Raw genomic sequence first — 18,741 nt, 5'->3', positions numbered from 1 at the left:
GAGAGGAAAGAGGAAATAATGTATCTTAAAAACCAAAGAGAAGAAAAAGAGAGAGGGAGGAAGGGGGAGGAAACAATAAATCTTAAAAACCAAACAAAATAAAACAACGACAATCAACAAGTACACTCAGAGAAGGGGGAGAGAGAGAGAGAGAGAGAGAGAGAGAGAGAGAGAGAGAGAGGAAATAATGTATCTTAAAAACCAAAGAGAAGAAAAAGAGAGAGGGAGGAAGGGGGAGGAAACAATAAATCTTAAAAACCAAACAAAATAAAACAACGACAATCAACAAGTACACTCATTTCTCAGAGAAGGGGATGGGAGAGCTGGGGCTTGAAAGTAGATCTTCAGATTCTAGAGCCCGAGTTTTTCGCTTTATAGTTTATAGTATGCTGCTTGCTTCCCAGGTCAGCTAGACTTCTTAAAGTTTCCAAACATTTGCTCTTGACTTCAAGAGGTTCCAGCTTCTTAAGGCAGAAAAGTCGTAGTTCAGCTTGTTTCTGCCCTACCGTTCCAGCCTCATGGTCACAGGCCATATTCCAAATGCTTCTTTCTTTGAGACCATTTGGCTGTCAAAGGAGGTACTAGCCAAGGTACAGAGACACGCCAAATGCTGTTGCTTCTCTTTTGCTTTTATATTTGAGGTGTTGGTCCTCAGACTCAGACCTTTTTCACATGCTAGGCAAGTGCCTGTGGCTGTGTTACATCACCAGCCTTAGTTTCAATTGTTACATATTTAAGAGATTATATGTCTGTGTGGGTTATTAGTCACCATAGTAAAGTAGCACATAACTGCTATGAAGACCTTGAGACTTCTGGATGCTCTTCGGTTCTTTCCATAGTGTGTGGCTTGGCCTGGTGTCTGGCCTGCTGTTGCTCTCCGTTCTCTGGAAAAGGGTATCATTTAGGGGACCCCTTCTCAGACTTCTGGGAAGCACCAAACTGATAACTGACTTCGTTTGCACTTTCTTCTCTACTGGAGTACATTGACAAAAGTCCTGATGATCAGTAGGACGTCTGTCCCTTGCAGGTCAGGCTGGGAAGCTGATGTACGTGATGCATAACTCTGAGTACCCACTGAGCTGTTTCGCCCTCTTTGAGAATGGCCCTTGTCTGATTGCTGACACCAACTTCGATGTGCTCATGGTGAAGCTCAAGGGCTTTTTCCAGAGTGCCAAGGCCAGCAAGATTGAGACCCGGGGCACCCGTTACCAGTACTGTGACTTCCTGGTGAAGGTGGGCACAGTCACAATGGGACCCAGTGCCCGAGGCATCTCTGTGGAGGTAAGGCCTTGGGCTCGTGGGCCACTTTTGATTATCCCATGACCATGCAGTCCCTGCCTCTACCTCCCAAGTGCTGGGATTAAAGGTATACGCCACCATGTGTGGCTAATTAAAAATTTTATTACATCCATTTATTTTATGAGAGAAGAGAGAGAGAGAGAAGAGAGAGAGAGAGAAGAGAGAGAGAGAGAGAGAGAGAGAGAGAGAGAGAGAGAGAGAGAATGTACCCTGGAACATGTTGTGGGGTCAGAAGAGTCAGTTCTCGCCTACAATATAGGTCCTAGGGATTAAACTTAGGTCATCAGGCTTGGCAGCCAGTGTCTTTATCCACTGAGCCATCTCACTGGCCCTAGAGATGCCTTCATCTTTGATCCTAAATATGTGTGTATTGAAAATGGCATATAGGGTATGTGGTGGTAGCTAGCTTTGGGAGGAGCCTAAGTCCACAATCCACCATGTGTCCAGCATTAACTGAAATGAAGATAATAATAAAGCAAGACATAAGCTTGCAGTGCCTGTCTTTTGAAAAGCTGTCATTTAGTAAGCAAGCAAAGCTGTTTTTGAAGTTAGTTGGAGATAACCTAAGAGAGGCACTTGGCTCTGGGAATTTGGGCTCTTGAGAGCCCTGCTGTCTGTTTGTGCTGGCCTATAGAGCAGTGTTTGGTGGGGACTTAAAATATAAGCTATGGAGTCCTGAGCCGGGTATAGTGGTGCATACCTATTGCCTTAGTGCTTGGGAGGTAGGAGGGGGAGGACTGTCAATTTGAGGCCAGCTTGGCCACATTTTAAGTTCAAGACCAGCTTGAGCTGCACAGTAAGCTCTTGTCACAAGTAGAGACCTGAAGAGAGGTAAGTCTGGGGAGCATCCCAGGTGGAGAGAAGGGCCTGAGTGGTGGTTTCTGCTCAAGAACCTCCATGGTCAAGATGTCCTAACTTTCAGTTTGTAACCTTGATTTGTTGAGCCCCCTGGGGGGAACCCTTCCCATTTCTACCCTTGTTGTCCACACACCCAGTTGTTGTCTTACATTCCTGGTAGTTATTGGTGCTTCCCCTTGGCCTCTCTAGTGAAAAATCATGAGAAAACTCAGATTGGTATCTCTTGATCCTTGCTACACGGGTTGGGAAATTCTTGCAGTCAGAGCCAAGGCAGGGTCTATCTTGGGAGTTAGATTTGGCCCTGAAGAGACATGCAGACGTATATGTTGACTGTCCTCTCCCATCTACCCTTCATATTTTCTTCCTTTTGTTGTTGTATCTCTGGATTTTCCTGAGTACTCTTGAATTGTCACCCATTCTAGCAGGGACTGCATGGTCATGGGATAATCAAAAGTGGCCCACTGGCCCGGCGTAGTGGCACACACCTTTAATCCCAGCACTCAGGAGGCAGAGGCAGGTGGATCTCTGAGTTCAAGACCAGCCTGGTCTACATAGTGAGTTCCAGGACAGCTGGGGCTACAGGGAGACTCTGTCTTAAAAAGACCAAAAAAAAAAAAAAAAAAAAAAAGTGGCCTACATCTGTACCTGAGGCCTGTGGGTGGGCAGGGGGTTGGTACAATCCGGTATGAAGATGTCAGAGGGACCCAGCAGGAACGATGGTGGTGCGTCCAGTGCCTGGTGTTGGGTTGAGTATTTCCTGCAGGCTAATGCTGCTACAAGATGGGTATCCTTGGCTCAGGAGATGTGAGAGAAGCAAGCCTTGTCCTTGTCCTCACTCACCCTGATGTCTGTTGTGTCCCAGGTAGAGTACTGCCCCTGTGTGGTGGCTAGTGACTGCTGGAGCCTGCTGCTTGAGTTCCTACAGAGTTTTCTAGGCAGCCACACTCCAGGGGCTCCTGCAGTGTTTGGGAACAGACATGATGCCGTCTACGGGCCAGCAGATACCATGGTACAGTACATGGAACTCTTCAACAAGATCCGCAAGCAGCAGCAAGTGCCAGTGGCTGGGATCCGTTAGTGACTGGCAGCTGCCAGCCGGACTGTCATCAGGGTCTTGCCAGGGAGGAGCAGATGCTACACTCGGGACCCTGGGGCTCAGGACTTCCCTCCTCTGACCCCTGTAACAGCTGTTTTGCTCCATGCCTTAACTGGATTTGGCTTGTCCTCAAGAATTGTAATTGTGAAGAATGGAGAAGCTTGGACCTTTCTTGCTGTAGGGAAAAGGTAGGACAGGTGTGTCCCTGCCAGCACTAGAGGGGAAACATGGTGCGTCCCCAGCTCCTATGACCACACTGGACTCTGGTTGTGCTGTACTGAGCCCCTCTTCTGCATGAGGTGGCTGGCCATCTCCTGGAGATGGGGGGGGGGGGTGGCACAACTGAATAGCTCTTATTTTTTGACCCCTTGGCCAAAGTGATTCATGAACCGACACTCTTAGGGTGTTATTGCATATTTGGAACTCTCTTTCTGACATTTTTGCTGTTTTGAATTATGTGAACCCACAGGCTACACTACTTAACAGAGCCAAAAGCACAGGGACTCTTATTGGACAATTTATTTTTCTCTTACATAATAGGTCAGAGGTTATCGGGTGGCCCAGGGCAGATTTAACTCTACAGGGTCACCAGGAACCAGGCTTCCTACATCTTGTTCAGTCACCCCAGGCATGCTGTCCTTACCCATAGATGGGCTCAAACACACTCATTGGCTCCATGGCCATGGTTCACTGAGGAAAAGTGGAGACGTGCAGTTACTTTTCGAAGACGCTGCTCAGATCACTGTGGCCACACTTTACTGAAAGGGAGGCTGGGACATAGAGCCTCTTATCTGGGCAGTCATACCCCAATTGAAACTCAGAGGGGGTGCTGGGCCCAATTAGGGGCCTTTGCTACATGGAGCTCAGTGGACATGCCCCAGAACATTTCTGGCAGTTCTTTTGCAGTTAATATCCCCCATAACTGAGACCATTGTTATGAATTGGCCTGGCAAAGACTGATCCCAGAGCCACTCTGAGTGCAGCATGATTAGCTGTGCTGGGAAGTCAGGTCTGCACCTCTCTGCATCGGGGCCTCTTCACCAGAGGAGTTTATTTAGGGTCTTCTGCACTGTGCCCCACAAGCTTTCCCCTCTCTTCCTTGAGCTGCCAAGCTGTTCCACTGACCTCATTGCTTACCTCCTGCACCTCTGCTACAGAAAAAGTTGGCCAGGATAACATCTAAGCTATACACACATGGACTCAGGAAAACTTAATGCACATAGTGGAGGGCATCATCAAGGATTCAGGCCTCGCTGTGGAGAGCTAAATAGAAATCGTTTCCAGGGCACACTTCTGTAGTACAAACGAGGAACTGGTCAAGTTTGGATGGCAGGAAAGCTCAGCCTGTCTTCCTCACTACAGGGTCTGTCACCCATGATGTTCATTGTTGCTGCCCCTTGCTTTTGTTGTTATGGTTGATTTTAGTTTTAAAGATTGAGGTATGTTTTCTGTATCACAATAAAATGTACCAGTCTTATTTTGGCCCTCTGGTTTGTGTTTGCTCCTGTGGTCTATGTCTGCTTTGTACTTTTCTGTAGCTTACCTGAATCTTTTATGGAATAAAACATTCTGTAGGCAGGATTGTGAATGTCCTGAAAACACAGATGTTGAGCATGGTAAATACGCATCCTAGGTTCATGCACAAGAAGGGGCTTGTTTCCCTAGAAGCTGAAAAGAAGCATGAAAGTGCCCCATTTTGGCAGGCTACCTGGCTTGGCTAATACATACCCAGGGTTCTTCACTTGGTTCTCTTCCTTGGTCTTAAGCCTTATGCCTAGGTCAAGCAGAACTACCACGCGGGTGCTTTGGTTCACCCTCCTTGTCTTTGGTGTCACTTAAAGGAAATTTACCACTGAAGGAAGCAGGTAAAGCCAAGTGTTTTCTAAATAAGGGGACAAATTGTGGCTCTGCTAGCAGAGTGGCCAAAACTGAACTTGTGGTTGGTGGGAGGGCCCTCTGTCATTTTGCTTTTGTGTGCAAGTCTGGATGGGTTTTCTAGAGTAGTATAGGACATAGTTGTCAGTGTATAATTTTTTGGGAAAGTTCAAGTTGCATGAAAGCTGGAATTATTTATATAAATTTAAGGGAAAAAGGGATGATTATCTCCTTTTATAAATACTCCCTATAATCTACCGCCATCAATTTGGTCAAGTGAGCAGGCCAGCAAACCCCAGGGATCTGCTGAGATTACAGGTGTGTTATACCAGACCTGACTTTTTACTTGGGTACTGAGGATGGAACTCAGTTCCTTATGCTTGTGCAGCAAGCTCTTAACTGCTGAGCCATCTCCAGCCTGGAGGCAATTAGTTTTTTTTTGAGACAGGGTCTCTCTGTAGTTCCAGCTGGCCTGGAACTCACAGAGATCTGCCTGCCTCTGCCTCTCAAGTGCTGAAATTAAAAGTGTGTGCCACCAAGCTCAGCAAGATTCTTAATTTTCTTGCATTCTATTTCATTTTCCAACACACTTACCCCAGGCCGTAATCGCAGCATAAGCTAACTTTTAAAGTTAATATAAATCCTATGGAATATTATTTGGAGTCCCTTTTTTTTTTTTTTTTTTTGGTCTTTTTGAGACAGGGTCTCCTTGTAGCACCAGCTGGCCTGTAACTCACAGATATCCTCCTGCCTCTGCCTCTGGGGTGCTGGGATTAAAGGCCTGCATCATGCCTGGCCTTGAACTCCTTTAAAAAGATAATTTAGGGGGCTGGAGAGATGGCTCAGCAGTTAAGAACACTGGTTCTTGCAGAAGGTCCGGGTTCGAATCCCAGCACCCACATGGCAGCTAACAACTGTCTGTAACTCTAGTTCCAGGGGATCTGACAGCCTCTTCTGTCCTCCTTGGGTGTTGCACGACACGGATGCACTTACCTACATGCAGGCAATACACGCATACACATAAAATAAAAATAATATTTTTTATAAAAGATAATTTAGGGCAGGTGAGATGACTTAATGCATAAAGCCACCTGCTAGACAAGCCTAACACAGTTCAGTCTGAGGAACCCATGTAAAGGCAGAGGATAGAACCAACTTCAGAGTTGTCCTTTGACCTCCACAGGTGCTGTGTGCCATATGAGCCCTACCCCTCTTACCGTGCGTACACATACACAATAAAGAGAATTTAGGGAGTACACTTAATCTAAAATTTTGTATGTGTGTTTCACCTCTTTGTAAATGCACCACATATATCCAGTGCCCATGGAGGCCAGAAGAGGGTGTCAGATTCCTTGGAACTGGAGTTACAGACAGTTGCTAGCCGCCTCTGGGTTCTGGGAACTCTGGTTCTCTGTTAGAGCAGCAAATGCCCTTAACTGCTGAGTTCTCTCTCTAGCCCTTAGGGAGTGCATTTATGTAGCCTAGATTGCCCTGAAGCCTGAATTTAATATTGGAATTTTTTTTGTAGGAAAAGCAAGGCTGGTGGGGACAAGTGTCCTGAAGCCTGCTGAAGGATAAGAGCGCTGAGGAGACAGCTGGCTGGGAGCTAGCCATAGTACTGGGTCTGACTTAAGTCAAATTGGCCTCTGGGTGGTATCTGGAGTGGGAATAGTGATGCCTGCTTTGTGTATGTAGAGAAGCTCAAAGGAGAATAAACCTAGCATGTGCTCTGTAAGCACAGAGATGCTGTCTTGCTCTTCTAAGTAGTGCTGATGTTGATGTTTGATTAAGGTGTGTAAGATGCAGAGTTAGGTATTGTGGCACATGGCTGTCATCAAGGCACTGGAGAGGCTAAGGCAAGGTCATTGCAAAACTGAAGGAAAGCCTGGGTTACAGAATGAGACCCTGTCTCAATGACAACAAAACAACTAGGGAGAGAAAGAAAAGATGGGAGGTTATAGAGTGGTAGTTTAGTGGCAGGGTATAACTCTCTCAGCACAAAGAATGCTCTGATTAGAGAATGAACAGTGGGGAGAGTCCAGAGAAATTTATTTGTAGTTCAGGTGTATTTTCTTGTTTGTTGAACCATCTCTCCAGCCCCTAAAAAATCTTTTAAAACAAAATATATACTGAGTTTTGGGTTTGTTTGCTTGTTTTTGTTGTTTTGTTTTGCTTTTTGAAACAGAGTCTCGCTGTGTAGACCTGGCTGGCCTGGAACTCCCTATGTAGACTAGGCTGACCTCAAACTCATAGATTGCTCCTGCCCCTGCTTCCTAAAATTAAAGGAGTGGGCCACCATGCCTAGTTTTTTATATTTTTTTTATTTTTAAAGATATTTTTTATTTCATGTGTATGAGGGTATTGCCTGCATGTATGTAAGTGCACCAGTGGCTTGCAGTGCCCATAGAGGTCAGAAGAGGGTGTCAGATCCCCTGGAACTGGAGTTAGGAATGTTTGTTAGCCACCATGTGGGTGCTGGAAATGGAACCCAGGTCTTCTGCAAGAGCAGCCAGTGCTCTTGACTGCTAAGCCATCTCTCCAGCTGTCCCCCACCCCTTCTTTTTGGTCTTTTTGAGACAGGGTCTCCCCAGCTGTCCTGGAACTCACTATGTGGATCAAGTTGGCCTTGAACTCAGAGATCCGCCTGCCTCTGCCTCGTGAGAGCTGGGATTAAAGGCATGCGCCACCATGCCCAACTTCAAGTTTTAATTTTCATTTATGTGCATGTGTGTGTGCGTGTTATGTATCTGGGAGTAAACATGCCCCAGCGCTCAGACAGGTCAGAGAACAACTTCTGGGAGTCGGTTCTCTCCTTCCACCATGTTGGTCCCAGAGATAGAACCCAGATTGTCAGGGTAGGTGACTGGTGCCTTCACTTAGCTGAGTCATTTCACCAGCTTCCTCCCCCTTAAAAAAAATACATGTCTCTCTGTGTACATGTGTGTGCATATGCCACAGTGCGGGTGTGGGGGTCAAAGGACAACTTGCAAGAACCTGTTCTCTCCCTCCACCATGTGAGTCTTGGGGATGTGGGGATGGAACTCAAGTTGGAAGACTTGGCCTCAAGGGCCTTTACCCACTAAACCATTTTGCTTGCCTCATTTTCACTCTTACTTTTAATTATCAGTGCAAATGGCATTACAACCACAAAGGCAGATCACTTTCATTGTTTTATTTATTTTATTTTTAGAGACGATCTCCCTACAGCCCCAGATGGCCTTGAACTACTTATGTAGACCAGGCTGGCTTCAATCTCATAGAGATCTACCTGCCTGTGCCTCTCAAGTGCTTGGATAAGGCATGTGCCACCTCACCCAGATACTTTGGCTCAGTGGATAAGAACACTGGTTGTTCTTGCAGAAGATCCGGGTTCGAATCCCAGTACCCACATGGCAGCTAACAACTGTCCTTAACTCCAGTCCCAGGGGATCCATCTGACAGCCTCTTCTGACCTCCGCGGGCATTGCATGACATGGGTGCACTTACCTATGTGCAGTCAATACACGCATACACACAAAATAAAAATAAATAAAAATTTAAAAACTTTCTGTATTATTTAAAAAATAGTTTTGAGGGGACTGGAGAGATGGCTCCGCGGTTAAGAGCACTTGCCACTCTTGCAGAGGATCCAGGTTTGACTCTCAGTACCCATATGGCTACTAACAACTATCTGAAACTCTCAGTACAGGGGATCTGGCGCCCTCTTTTGACTTCCGAGGGCACAGCACAACATGGGTGCACTTACATATATGCCGGCAAAACACTCATCCATGAAAGGATGTTCAGGATCCCTAGGGCTTCCCAAGCTGCACAGGTTTAGAGAACCTGATGGAGCTCATGCATGTTCACAGTGCTGAGAATATTCTCCTCATAGATTGCTATTCTGAGAGCACAACATTCTAAGAAGCTTCTCACTCAAAAAAGCACCTCGTTAGGGAACCGGGAATAGATACTGTCTTCTTCAAGAATTTTGTTGGGAACTGGGATATGAAGGAAGAAAGATAGCCCATTAAGGTGTTGTGATGTAGGAATTCCATAGCAAATTGTTAAAGATGGCAGCAACCAGAGCACTAAATTGTGGTTCTAAATCTGAGCTGTTTTTAAAATCATTTTTTAAGGGGTATTTGAGTATTTTGTAAGTAAATGCACCACCCCCCCCTCCCTCATGCAGTGCCAGACGAGAACAGAAGACCTCGGACTTCCCGGGAACTGAAGTTACAAACGGTTGTTAGCTGCCATGTGGGTGATGGGAATCGAACCCAGGTCCTATGCAAAAGCAGTTAAGTCCTCTTAACTGCTGAGCCACCTCTCCAGCCCCCCCCTTTTTGTGAAGTAAGCAAACAAGCTCATTTATTGCTTTTTATTCGAGACAATTTTCAATCTTTGCCTCCTGAGTCCTTGGGATTTTGTTTGTTTGTTCGCTTTTCCCAGATAGGGTCCCAGCTATACATAACTTGCCTTGAACTCACGGCAGTCCATCGTCTTCAAACTTAGTGTGATACACCTGCCTCGGCCTCTTGAGTGCTTCGATTACCAGATGTGCCACCACGTCTGGCTTTGCCTTCTTTGCTTCCCTATTTCCTGTTTACAGATGCGAAGCCTTGAACCATTGTAGCTAATAATGTTCATTTCATTAGTTTTCTTTAAACTAAAAATGGCTTCACCTTCCTTAGTCGTGTCTTGGGTGTTGTAACAATGCTTACCTTATTTGGGGGGACGGTCCTCGGCAAGTTATGCCAGGACAAGATGCCCAGGAGACGTGCCCAGGATGCCAACGTTGGTGGAAGTCACTGCTTTGAGAGTGGACTCCATCCCTCTCGAAGCCCTTAGGGCCACCGCCATCTGGGTTTGGTTTATTTCCCGGACCACACTCAGGGCAACGATCCTCTCCCTTGGTCCTTGGTGGAGGATTTCCCGGTAACACAGCGGACTCCCGCCTGGGTCATGCGCGGCAAAAGTCAACACGTGCCCCCCTCGCGTGGGCGTCAATAGTAACTTTTGCAAACGCTGCCTCCGGAAACCACGGTCCGCTGGATGCTGCAGCTGCTGCTTGTGGAATGACACCGTTAAAGAAAACAAACTCGGGAGAGAAAAAGGCATCCCAGTGCTAGGAAATCCTAAAGGTGAGCTGAAGAGTGCGCGGAACTGGCGCAGAATTCCTCGTAGCTTCAAGGAACTGAGTAGGGCTCCGGACCAGGTCTGGCCCTTTAAGGAGGAGGGCCAGACACCTTTAAGTGTCTCTTTGTCTGGAAACCTTCAGTACCCTCCGGGGCCTCAACCAAACTTCGCCCCGCGACTCCCAGCGCCGCTCGGCGCCTTCGCCCGTCACGCGGGGCCGCGAGGTACCAGACGACCCTAAATTCGCCGCCCGCGGCGCGAACCCGTGGAGACGGAGCTTGGGGGAGGGGGCCGTGGGGGGCGGCAGTCGCGGCCGGGCAGCGAGCAGTTGGCGCAATGCGGGGCCCGGGGGGCGGGGCTCAGGCGGGCTGACCAATGGGCGAGCAGGGGGCGGAGCCTGCGCGCTTGTCTCGCGCCCTGGTGACAGCTCGCGCGTGCTGAAGATGGCGGTAAATAGAGGGGGGTCGGGAGGGGGCGGAGGGCCGGGGTTTTTATATACCTATTTAGAATTCACTAACAGCAAAGCCTGGTGGCACAAGTGTATTGTAACCCCAGTTACTCAGGAATCACAACTTGAAGGCCTTCCTGAGCTATTGAGTGAGTTCAAAACAAGCTTGGACAATCTAGTGAGAGCCTGTTTCCAAATATAAAGCACAAAAGATTACAAAGATAGCTCAGTGGTGGATTGCTTGCCTAGAGTGCATGAAGCCCTGAGAGAGAGAGAGAGAGAGAAAGAGAGAGAGAGGGAGAGAGAGAGAGAGAGGAAAAGGCTGGCTGGTGGGGGCGTGGGGGGACCCGGGCTGAGAATGAGATGAGGGGGATTAGGAGAAAGGGTTAGAGCGGAGGAGAGGAGTGGGGAAGCCGGGCTAGGCATGAGGTGAGGGAGCCCGGGGTCAGGGGAAGCTGAGGGGGATTTGGGGGAGGACCGGGGAGGGGGCAGGCTCGGCAGGTGGGTGTGCTGGGGTGAGGGGAGCCGGGGGAAGAGTTGTAAGTGGAAGACAAGGAAGGGGCAACGCCGGGTAGTAGTTGGGAGTCGGGGGAAGAGAGAGTGATTAAGAGCCAGACGTGACAAGGGTGAGAACTAGTGCAGAGATGAGCTGATGGAGTGGGGAGGACTGGCGTGCACTGAGCAGAGGTACGGGGTAGTAGGTGGGTGATGGGTGTGAATTCTGCAAAGTGAGGGAGGACGCCAGGGAGAGCCTGGACCAGAAGCAGAGGAGAATTGGAGCGTTTAGTGGAAGGTCGGAAGGAAAGAGAGTTACTGGGGGTTAATAGCGCGATTCTGGGATTTTTTTTTTTTAATTGCTAAATAAGAGACTAGGGTCAGGGTCGAAGGGGCGACCTGGGACAGGGTAACTGGGCAATTGTGTGCATTGAAGGGGTTCAGCAAGATGAAGGTAGTGGAGATGGGTCCTAAGGTTTAAAGGATGGACTCGGGAGCGAGGGCAGCCCGGGGAGTCCTGATGGGTGTAGACCTGGGGTGGGCTTCACTAGGGTGGGAACTGAATGTGCATGTTGCAATGAGACGCCCCAGACGGTCTGGAAGGGTCAGGGCACAAATGCTGTAGTGAAGGATCCAGTCTAGGGGGCCTTTGGTGCAGAAGAGGAGGAACCATGGTGAGTGAAAGGGGACCTAGAAACACGGGTAAAAGCTGAAAAGTAGGGGCCCAGGTGGGGGTGCAGCAAAGGAGTTCTTTGTTAAGAGAAATGTGTATTGAATTTGTGAGTCCTTTTGTCCGTAAAAGTAGGAAATTCCAGAAACCTTTTCCTCTTCAAGGAATCTTGACTCTAGTTTCCACCTTTGATTGCTTTAAATTCTACTTTCATATCCACTTTGAAAAGATGAGACCCATTTTGATTTGATTTCATTCTTGTGTGATGGATAAACTGTCAGCCCTGGGTGCTGAAAACCTGAATTCGCTAATGTTGCGATAATGGGAAAATTGGTTTTGTTTATTTATATTGTGCCTATGTAATGTGATGGTTTTGGTGTAGCAGTTTGTATCTGACAAGTGCTGGGCAGGATGTGTCTTATCCACAGCATTTCCTTTTTCATGGTTGGGATATAAATGAGACTTTTTGTTTCCACTTATCAACCAGATTTCTGATTAATTATTTTCAGTGGCTGGAGAATATGGAGAAATCATTTCAGAGAAAGGTGTATAACCAACCAGGGAAGTTTACTATGGGAGAGATTTAAATCAGGGCTTTGAGGACACTGAGTTCCTAAGCTGCTTTTAGCTTTGTGTGGGACATTTCATAGGCCAGTAGGTTCCTCCTCAGTTTTATACAATGAAGTAAAGAAAGGTTGACTTGTAGAGTTGTGGATGGTGTGAGAATGGTGGACTTGTCTTTTAGATTTAGGTAATGAATTTATGAGTAACTTATGAAAAAAAACTTGGTAAGATAATGTTGCAGTCTGGAGTCTGGACAGCTCCTCTGCCCAGTGTGTTTTATGATTATGAATCAAGAAGGCCGTATTAATTTTCTAGAAGCTTTTGATTTGTAAGACTTTTTTAAATTAAAAAATTACATTGTCCACGTATGTGGGGAACACATGGGGGGTGTGGGGTCTCTCCTTCTACTACATGGTTCCCAGGGATGGAACTCAGGTTGCCAGGTTTGGTGGCAAGTGCCTTTACCCGATAACTTGCTGACTCTCTAAGACCCTTTTGGAAATTAAAGGGAAGATGAGAAATTTGGGACAGAATTTAAGTTATTCTCTCCTGGTATTGTGTTTTAGTCATTTTCATTTGAAAGCATTTACATTTAGCTAAGACTATGAATGAATATTTTCTTTGTATTTGATGGCATGAATGGTAGTGTATAATTTACTTGGGGTTGGGGGGCAAAGTTGCAAGCTGTTCTTGAAAGAATCTTATTTGAGGTTATTTCATTAGTATACCTTCAGATACACAGATGTGTGCCCCACCCTCCCAAGTTGTGTATGGGTTGTAAATGTGGCCTGTCTATCTTGTACAAGGCCTTGGATTTTGTCCCTAGCATTGCAAACCAACAAACCTCAAAACTGCTATTCTAAGGGCTGGGGATGTACCTCAGTTGGTAGAGTGCTTGCCCAGCATTCATGAAGTCCTGGATTCCATCCCCAGCACGTGGTAGCACATGCCTGTTTCCTAGCACTCCCAAGGTAGAGGGGCCATTCTTGCCTACATGGAGGAGTTGGAGGCCAGCCTGGGCTACACAAGACTGACTCAAAAGAACAAAGAACAACAACAAAAAAACCCCAGAGCCAGGTATGGTGGCACATGCCTTTGGTGTAAGTTTAAGGCCAAGCAGGGGTGGTAGTGAGACCCTGTCTCAAAATAAAATGAACAAAAAGTAGAAAAAAGAAGCAAACAAAAGCAATGATAGGCAAGTAGCCCTTTTGGGAGTAGTGCTATCTCAGAGAAGAAAACCCTATTTTTAAAGGTGTGTGGACTTCAGATTGTTCTTGTTTCTGACATCTGTAAGAACAAAGATTTGATTTTGATTTGTGTTTATCAGAAACATTGGTTATTAATATATGTGGATAACTTAGAACCTTGGATTAACTGTTAATCATGAGTATAACTTACAGTTCATGATTTATTTTTTTGAATTCTGCTAGGCAGGTAGGTGTTCAAGGTAAGCAGGTTTTTTTTTTTTTTTTTTTAGCAACTTTATGGAGATTTTTAAAAATCACTACTTTGCTGCTAATTTTGAGATTAGTCTGGAAATGTTAACTTTCCAGATGAAGAGTAGCTTTGACATGAGACACCTGTTTGTGAGACATGTGTACACATTCCCTTGTAGATGTGTTTGGGCTGGCTGTGCTCTGTGTATGCTATTGCCATTTTTATAATGCAGTTCTCTTAAAAATGATACATTGTGAGTGAATGAAAATATAAACTACAGGATCAGAGGAAAGAGCTGATTTGAGTCCTGCCTTTTGTTTCTGTTACATTGCTGCTCTAGTGTGCTAAACCACTAATTATGGTTGTGAAGGTCGCCTTGCCTCATTGATCTTCCCTTCCTTTCCCTCCTTATTCTTACCTCTTCCTTCTTCCTTTCCACTTTCCTTCCCTCTTCCCTCCCCCTTTCCCCACTTCCTTTCTTCCTTTATTCTTTCTCTGTGCTGGGAGTTAACCCCAGAGCAGCACACGTGCCAGGCAAGCATTTCACCACTGAGCTAAACTCAGCCCTTCAGTGGATAGCTGGAAAATTCATGGTCTTTTAACTCAGACAATATTATTTATTAGTAAGGACTCCAATTTAGGCTCTATTTTCTTTTGTTCATCAAGTAGAAATCAATCTCCTCTCTTTCTCCCCCCCCCACTAGTCTACTAGGCTGACCTTGAACCCACAGAGATTTGCCTGCCTCTGCCCCCCCAAGTGCTGACTTGTTTCTGTTTTTTTTTTTTGTTTTGAGACAAGGTCTCACACTGTAACAGTCTGGTCTGGAACTCACTATGTAGCCTAAACTAGCCTTCAATTTGTGGCAATCCTCCTGCCTCAGTTTGAGTGCTAGGATTATAGGTATGAGCTGCTATACCCAGCTGACAATGGAATTTAACTTCTATTTGGGTTATAATCTTATTTGATAAGCATAAAACTTGTATCTAGTTTCCTAGTTGAATCAGTAGGTTGTATATAATTAATTTTTTTTCCTGGTTAACCTTAGAGTCTTTGGATGGGAAGAGACCTTGAAAGAACCTCTGGTTTATCCTGCAACTTCAGTCAATATCCCACCTAAGTCATCCCAGGTAGATAAAAATTCATCCCATTTTCTTATAAATCTTCAGTGGCAATGAGACAACCTTGTAGATAATCTCTTCTAGCATTTAATTATTTTCTGAATTAGGAGAGTCTGTCTTTAATCAGTTATACATTTAATGCTGTATTTGCATTTATTTCTGTTCTGAAATCAGCCTCCCTTCCTCATTTCTCTCCTTTGTTTTTTTGAGATAGTGTTTCATATAGTCCAGGATTGCCTGGAACTCTCTATATATGGAGAAGGCAGAACTTGGACTCTTGATCCTCTTACCTTCTCTCCAGTGTGGGGATTGCAGGTGGGTACCACCCCACCCCACCTGTCTCAGTTTCTTTAAAAGTGGTGAACCTAGGGCAGACACCATGAGCATGGCATACAATGCACAGATTGCATCAAGTTCTCATGTGTGGTGATTTTCTTTATTCCCAAATTGTTTTTTTTTAAACCAACAACGAGACTCCAAATCAATTTAAAAATGCCTTACTGTGTTGCAAATTGCCTGCCTACTTTGGAAGCTGGAAAAAGATTATTTCCTCAGTTGAAAGATTATTGATGTTTGAGGAAAAATGGAAGTTATATTTCAGTACAGATATCCATAAGGAAAATCTGTTTGGACCATTGTTGGTTTTTTTGGTTTTTTTCTTTTCTATTTCTCTATGTATGCTTGTCTAAGTAATATGTCAAATACACATCTGCTTTAATTTGGTTAGATAGATCAATTTACTCATTAAAAAAAAAGTAACTTGCTAAGTATGGTGGATCATAACTGCAATCCCAGCACTTGGGAGACTAAGGCAGGAAGATTAACTAGAAGTTTGAGACCAGCCTAGACTACAGAGTGAGTTCTAGCCCAGCCTGTGCTACACAGTATAGCCTTTTCTCAAAGCAACAAGTAATAACCAGTGTTTTCATTAGTTAAATACAGCCAGGTGTGGTGTGGTGTATGCCTTTAGGCAGAGGCAGGAGGATCTCTGAGAGTTTGAGGCCAGCCTGGTCTACAAAGCAAGTTCCAGGCCAGCCAAGGCTACATAGTATGATCCTGTTTATTTAAAAAAAAATGTGTACACACACACAAAAAAACAAATATACATTAGTTAACTATGCCAGTTGCTTGAAATTGGAAACAACTCTATGGGGAGCAGTTGTTACTACCCTATGTTTGTTTGTTGTTTGAGATGGTATCTCAGGCAGCTGAAGCTTACCTTGAACTCTATCCTCCTGCCTCCACCTCCCATGTACTGGGAGTATAGACTTTTGATGACTTTTGGTTTTATTGCAGTTAACAGACTTGAGGAGAATTACAGAATTGATGCAAAAGATTTTTGTATTCCTTTACACAAATTTATTTCATTTTATCTCATTTGCTCTATCATTTTCTCTTACCTAAGTAATTTTAAACAAATAAATTAAGAAAAAATGCATATGAACTCTTCATTTTGAAAGGAAAAGGGAGGGGACTAGAGAGAGAGGTCAGCGGTTAAGAGTGCTTATGTTGTTGCAGAGGACCAGAGTTCAGTTTCCAGTACCAACTACAGGAGGCTCACTACTATCTGTAACTCTCTGAAGGCACCTGCACTTGCACATACTACCCCCATATACATAATTAAATACATAAAATCTTTTTTTAAAGGGAAGGGGTTAGAGAGATGACTCAGCAGTTAAGAGGACTTGCTCCTCTTGTAGAGGACCCTGATTCCAATCCCAGCAACCATATATGGAGGCTCACAACACTCTACAATGCCAATTCTAAGGGACCTGATGCACTCTTCTAGCCTCTAGGGGCACCAAGCACACACGCAGTATGCATACATACATGTAGGCAAACACACATAAAATATATAAATACAAAATATAAAAAGAAGTAAATCTTTTTCTCCTGAATTTTTTTGATATTTTATTTATTTTACTTTATGAGTGTATTGCCTTGAATGTATGTAAGTGCACCTGTGCCATGCAATACCCATGGAGGTCTGAAGAGCGCGTCAGAAAAGGAGTAAATCTTTTTAAAAAGGTAAGGGAGCTGAGTGTGGTGACACATGCCTTTAATCCCAGCTCCAGGGAAAGGCAAGTGGATCTATGAGATGAAGGCTAGCCTGGTCTACATAGCAAGTTCCAGGCCAGCAGGGGCTCCAGGGAGACCCTGTCTCAAAAAAAAATCTCAAATAATAACAATGATAATAAAAAATAACAAAAAGGTAAGGGAATATGTTTGGTATATGCTTTATTTTAGTCAAAACTCTTAAAGCAAAGTAATGCCAAGATTGGATTTAGAAACCAGAATGTGTTGGTGCATGCCTCCAGCACTCAGGAGTCTGAGGCAGAGGGATTACCATGAATTCAAAGTCACTCTGGGCGGCATTGTGAGTTCCAGTCCAGCTTGAGCTATGTGGTGAGACCCTGTCTCAAAAAATTCCTGAATAGGAGGCTAGAGAGATGACTCAGCAGTTAAGAGCATTAGCTGCTCTTGCAGAGGACCTGGGTTTGATTCTCAGCATCCACATGGGGGCTAACAACCGTCTGTAACTCCAGTTCCAGGGGAATCTGAAGCTCTCTTCCGACCTCCAAGGGCACTGCATGGCTCAGGTGCACTTACATACATGCAGGCAATATACTTATACACATAAAATAAAAGTAATAAATAAAATAATTAAAAATTGTTTTTAAATCCTAAATAAGTATTTAGGAGGGCTTTGTAATTATATAGCCCGTTTTCTTCAGTACATTCTGAAAAAGACACTGTCACCTGTGAGTGACATGTATAGACCCCTCCCATCAACAAAAAATTGTGTTGTGAAATACTTCTGGGTTAGCACTTGCAGTGTGCACCCTCATCTACTAATGTCTCATGGTAATGAATATATGAGAAGCAGGAGGAGCCACAGGACCATTCCATGCACCACCACAAAATATTTGAGGTGAAATTCCTACCTTGAAGATCTGTACATAGCTTCCAGGAGCTGGCCAGGATCAAAGCAGGGTGCTCTGCTTCCAGAATGTTGATTAGGATTCACACCAATAGGTCTGCCTTACCGGGAGAGGATCCATAGAAACAGTAGCATTGCATCTCCCCCATTAAACCTACATTTTAAATCTTTCTCATTGTTGTCATGTAAGCAAATTAACTGACCCCTTCCCACCTCCAATCAGTCTCCAGTGTTCAGCACAATAGAGGTGTAAACTACAGAAAGGCTTGTTTAATTGAAGTCAAAGGAATATTAGTTGTATTCTGACAAATGTAAAATACAGAACTTGTGGGCTGCTTTTTTCCTCCCTCTTTAAGCTCTTATCAAAGCAATGAGATATAGCTCCTTATAAAAGCTGGTTGTAATAATTAAAAACACTTCCCTTTCATAAGGACGAGAAAATTACAAATGATTTGGAAAGCATTGTTTCTAGTCTTGTGGTATTGTTTCTGAGACATGGGCAGTTTTTAAAGACTGTAATGCTGCTCCTTCTCCATTCACATGTTAATAGAAGTCTGGAAAGTAAGGCGCTCTTCTGAAATGTTCAGGGTTGTTTTTATCATATGTCGAGTTGTAAACAGCATTCTGTGACAGGTATTTTCTCTCTTTGTCTTCCTTTGAGCTAATTAGTAATTTACACTCTGGTAGCATCTCTCCCAGCCTCACAAAAAATGCCTGCTACTGCGTGCCTCCCATGCAGCCAGGGGCAGATGCTGGTTAGCACATCACAAGACTCAGGGTTAAAATTAATTTTTGTGTGTTTTGAAAGGCTTTTTGTGCGT

The 18,741-nt window shown here is 44.9% G+C and overlaps 2 protein-coding genes across 6 annotated transcripts in view; both read left to right on the top strand.

Moving 5' to 3' along the window:
- Positions 1-4,735, top strand: part of Med20 (mediator complex subunit 20) — a 12,707-nt gene extending 7,972 nt beyond the window's left edge. For 2 of the 3 annotated variants that reach the window (XM_017795715.2, XM_029558742.1), the window contains exons 3-4: positions 1,010-1,281; positions 3,020-4,735. In XM_017795715.2, coding sequence (XP_017651204.1) covers positions 1,010-1,281; positions 3,020-3,235 — 488 coding nt within the window. In that variant the 3' untranslated portion in view covers positions 3,236-4,735. The remainder of the gene's footprint in view (positions 1-1,009; positions 1,282-3,019) is intronic. The other variant, XM_008823216.3, reaches the window with a different exon arrangement.
- Positions 4,736-10,670: 5,935 nt separating this feature from the next.
- Positions 10,671-18,741, top strand: part of Usp49 (ubiquitin specific peptidase 49) — a 110,701-nt gene continuing 102,630 nt past the window's right edge. Inside the window, exons 1-2 of one of the 3 annotated variants that reach the window (XM_029558696.1) lie at positions 10,676-10,695; positions 14,907-14,988. The gene's annotated coding sequence lies outside the window, so the exon portion shown is untranslated. Of the gene's footprint in view, positions 10,696-14,906; positions 14,989-18,741 lie in introns of all 3 variants that reach the window. The other 2 variants (XM_029558692.1, XM_029558698.1) reach the window with 2 other exon arrangements.

The sequence above is a fragment of the Nannospalax galili genome, unplaced genomic scaffold (assembly GCF_000622305.1).
Source record: "Nannospalax galili isolate Female #2095 unplaced genomic scaffold, S.galili_v1.0 scaffold1892, whole genome shotgun sequence".
NCBI lineage: Eukaryota > Metazoa > Chordata > Mammalia > Rodentia > Spalacidae > Nannospalax > Nannospalax galili.
This window is presented reverse-complemented; position numbering and strand designations above follow the sequence as displayed.